The following is a 3,227-nucleotide window of genomic DNA, read 5'->3' as shown; positions in this document are numbered from 1 at the left end:
ACTGAGCATCTTTCTCTTTGACACCATGTCTGATATCCCACGTGATCTGTCAAATACTAATGCATGAAAATCCTAACCTCAAAAAAATCACCCGATACATTTGCTTTTACAATGAGCAACAATATGAATGGGTCTGCCGTTCCGTTCTATTTTTCCGTACCGGTGCAAAGTTTTGAGAAATTGGAAATTGGTATTATATTGTGATTTGTCTAGCTGCAAAAAAGTAACACTCTTTTCAGTTCCCTGTAATTGAATCGGTATTTATCTCCCATAATTTCTCATTCCAGTGGCAATCTACTATGCTGCACAATAATCTTTACAGTACCAATATTGTGTTCAGTATATGAAATACTACTTTACAATTTTTTTTGAAATTTTGACACATTTTCTCAATATAATATTCTTGAAGATAAAAAAAGTACTTTTTTAAAATTTTTGCATTCGAGTGTTCCCTTAATATATCATTGTTATTACTTCTCTTTTAAGTTTCTAAAAAATATAAAACTAGATTCTTGGCGTAATTTTTCGAATTCGTTCATTAAACAATGTTTTTCTTTGTCAAAGCTTTTTGGTTTGGGTTTAACGTAAGCTCTGTTAAAGATATATTTTATTATAATGTGATGTTTCAAGAAAATGTGTGTAGTTTAATATAATGTAATGTTTTAAGAAAATGTGTGAAGTTGTAAAAATATTATATATTGTTCTATTAAAATTTAATTTGGCACTAGGAAATGGCTCTTCTCTGCTGTAAATATTAAATTTTCCAGGATATATAGAGTTTGAATTTATTTATTTTATTCGTGTTATTAGTTTACTATCTGCATATAAATTAGTAACGGTATTTTCAGAGCAACTTTTCTATTGGACGTTTACCCTACAATTGCCGTCGGGTATATATGTTGGATTTTGGGCTTGCTCGTCAGTATACCACAGGAACTGGAGAGGTCCGTTGTCCCCGTGCCGCGGCTGGATTCCGGGGCACTGTACGATATGCATCTATAAATGCGCATCGAAATCGTGAAATGGGACGTCATGATGATTTGTGGTCCTTATTTTACATGTTAGTAGAGTTCGTTAACGGCCAATTGCCGTGGCGTAAGATTAAAGATAAGGAGCAAGTAGGCTTTACGAAAGAGAAGTATGATCACCGCATTTTACTAAAACACTTGCCTTCCGATTTAAAACAGTTTTTGGAACATATACAATCGCTCGCTTACGCCGATCGCCCCGATTATGCGGTAGGTATTTACAATAATCAAACTTTCTTAATTTTTATATTTAAGTAATGTATTGCTAATTTGTATCAATTTACTCTATTAAATATATTTTAAAAAGTTACAATCTGAATATATGAGAAATTACTACAAAATATACGACTGAATTTTGATAATTTATTGGAAAAAATACTATTATCAATAAATCGTTGGCCATCAATTTTATTTTATGTGTTTCGTTTTCTCTGATTTTGTGAATTTGGTAATTTTACATAATTAATTTTCGTTTAACAGATGTTGATCGGGTTATTCGAGCGCTGTATGAAACGTCGAGGAGTAAAAGATTCTGATCCCTATGATTGGGAAAAGATAGATACTGTTAATGCAACTACTAGTCAACCAACAAATACTGTTCAAATACTGGGTAAAAACGAATATGCACATGGAAACACTGCGCAGATGACAGTTGCTGCGTCAAATGTTAGCGGGACTGAATATGTAATAATTTTGTTTTGTGTTGAAGTGTATATGCAATATTTTCAATAATTTTTAGCCACGACATCGTAATGATATGGACACAGCATTATTTGCTTCAACAGATCCAATAAATGGAAAGGAAAAGGTATTTAAGATTCAAGTTTTTCTTTTATTGTTTTCTTAAGACTAATATCTTGGGGTTTATATTAGGTTGACAAAAATTGCAACGCACCCTTACCACAGATCGACGGTCTTTTGTTGAATATGAGCTCCTGCAATCAGAACGCGATTCAGAAGGCAAATCCAGCGCAATCAGCAAATTTAACAGGTTCTGCAAATGTCCATTGCGTTAAAACAGTTGACCAAACTTTTGATCAGAAAACACAACCAAAGTTACCATCTCAACCACATTTGAACGCACCCCAAATAAGTTTATTTTTGCCGTCAGCAGCACCAAATGTGTCCAATTCCACTGGTGCAATAAAACCATCTACAGTTACGGCCTCCAATCGTTCAGATTGTGCTGGTTCGGTTACAGGCTCCACACCTCCATTGAACAGTCACAAACACCATCCAAAGCAGCAATTTATCCACGGACATTCACACGTTCAAGCTAGATCAAATTCACCTTCCGCGCAAACTGTACGCAAAAATTATTCATCTCCTATACAGGTACGTTAAGTTCATCATCAACAAATATTATTAAAGGTAGCCGATTTTTCTGTACCTCCGTCTCTTTGTTTGCTTAAATCTTTACAACTACGCAACGATGCGGTTTTTTCTAATAGATAGAGTGGCTGAAGAGAAAGGTTTGCATGCATAATAATAATAATTAAATAGTGCAGAAATACTGTTATTTTTAAAGTTTCTAATGTGATGTCGTAGATAATTAAATTTTTTGCATTTACATTGCAAACTATAGGCTGAACCCTACAAGATTTATTAAAACAATGTACTAAGTATTGTATATACATATTTATAAGTACTCATTGAAAAGTTTGCAAATGTGTTTCACTGTGAACAGACGTATTTATTCTCTGCTCCGCGTTCTATTATTTATTCTGCTGCCATAATGTAATCAATTCTTCCACTTGACGTGTATGAATTTATCACAGGCTGATGTGGATTTTTTGCTGAAATACATAAATGCTTTTTATTGTAAAGTGTGCGCGGTAGCTCGGAGAAATTCTATTCGTTCGCCGCCTGCGTCGCCATCAGTGCGTAATGCTCATTGTTCTGATATCTTAAATTCGCAACAACAAAACGCTGAACAATCAAATAACGGATTATCTGGACTATGTGATGATAGAAATTCGTTAATCGTTAAGCTTAACGAACTTAAATCAGAGATCTGCATTGTACAAAAGAAATTGTCCGATAACGGCAAGTTCTCTGCACCAGCTTCGAATGCTCTCTCTACTGCTTAAGCCACTCTCACTGCTGCGACTGCTGTTGATATAAATGCTTCTCCGTCTAACACTGCTGTTTCTGCTGATAATGTGAGTGTGAAGTATCACGCTCCCGCTACACCGAAAG

General features: G+C 34.6%; 1 protein-coding gene across 3 annotated transcripts in view; it reads left to right on the top strand.

Annotated features, from left to right (window-relative positions):
- The window catches only part of LOC108972325 (tau-tubulin kinase 2), a gene marked incomplete at its 3' end in the record, with an annotated part of 206,105 nt that overhangs the window by 75,491 nt on the left and 127,387 nt on the right, over window positions 1-3,227 (top strand). For all 3 annotated transcript variants that reach the window (XM_018938860.1, XM_018938859.1, XM_018938863.1), the window contains 4 exon segments: window positions 849-1,238; window positions 1,509-1,712; window positions 1,768-1,836; window positions 1,902-2,363. In XM_018938860.1, the coding sequence (XP_018794405.1) occupies window positions 849-1,238; window positions 1,509-1,712; window positions 1,768-1,836; window positions 1,902-2,363 (1,125 nt within the window).

Source organism: Bactrocera latifrons, unplaced genomic scaffold, assembly GCF_001853355.1.
Source record: "Bactrocera latifrons isolate USDA-ARS-PBARC rearing strain unplaced genomic scaffold, ASM185335v1 scaffold_392, whole genome shotgun sequence".
Taxonomy (NCBI): domain Eukaryota; kingdom Metazoa; phylum Arthropoda; class Insecta; order Diptera; family Tephritidae; genus Bactrocera; species Bactrocera latifrons.
Note: the sequence above shows the minus strand (reverse complement) of the source record. Positions and strands in the feature narration are given on the sequence as shown.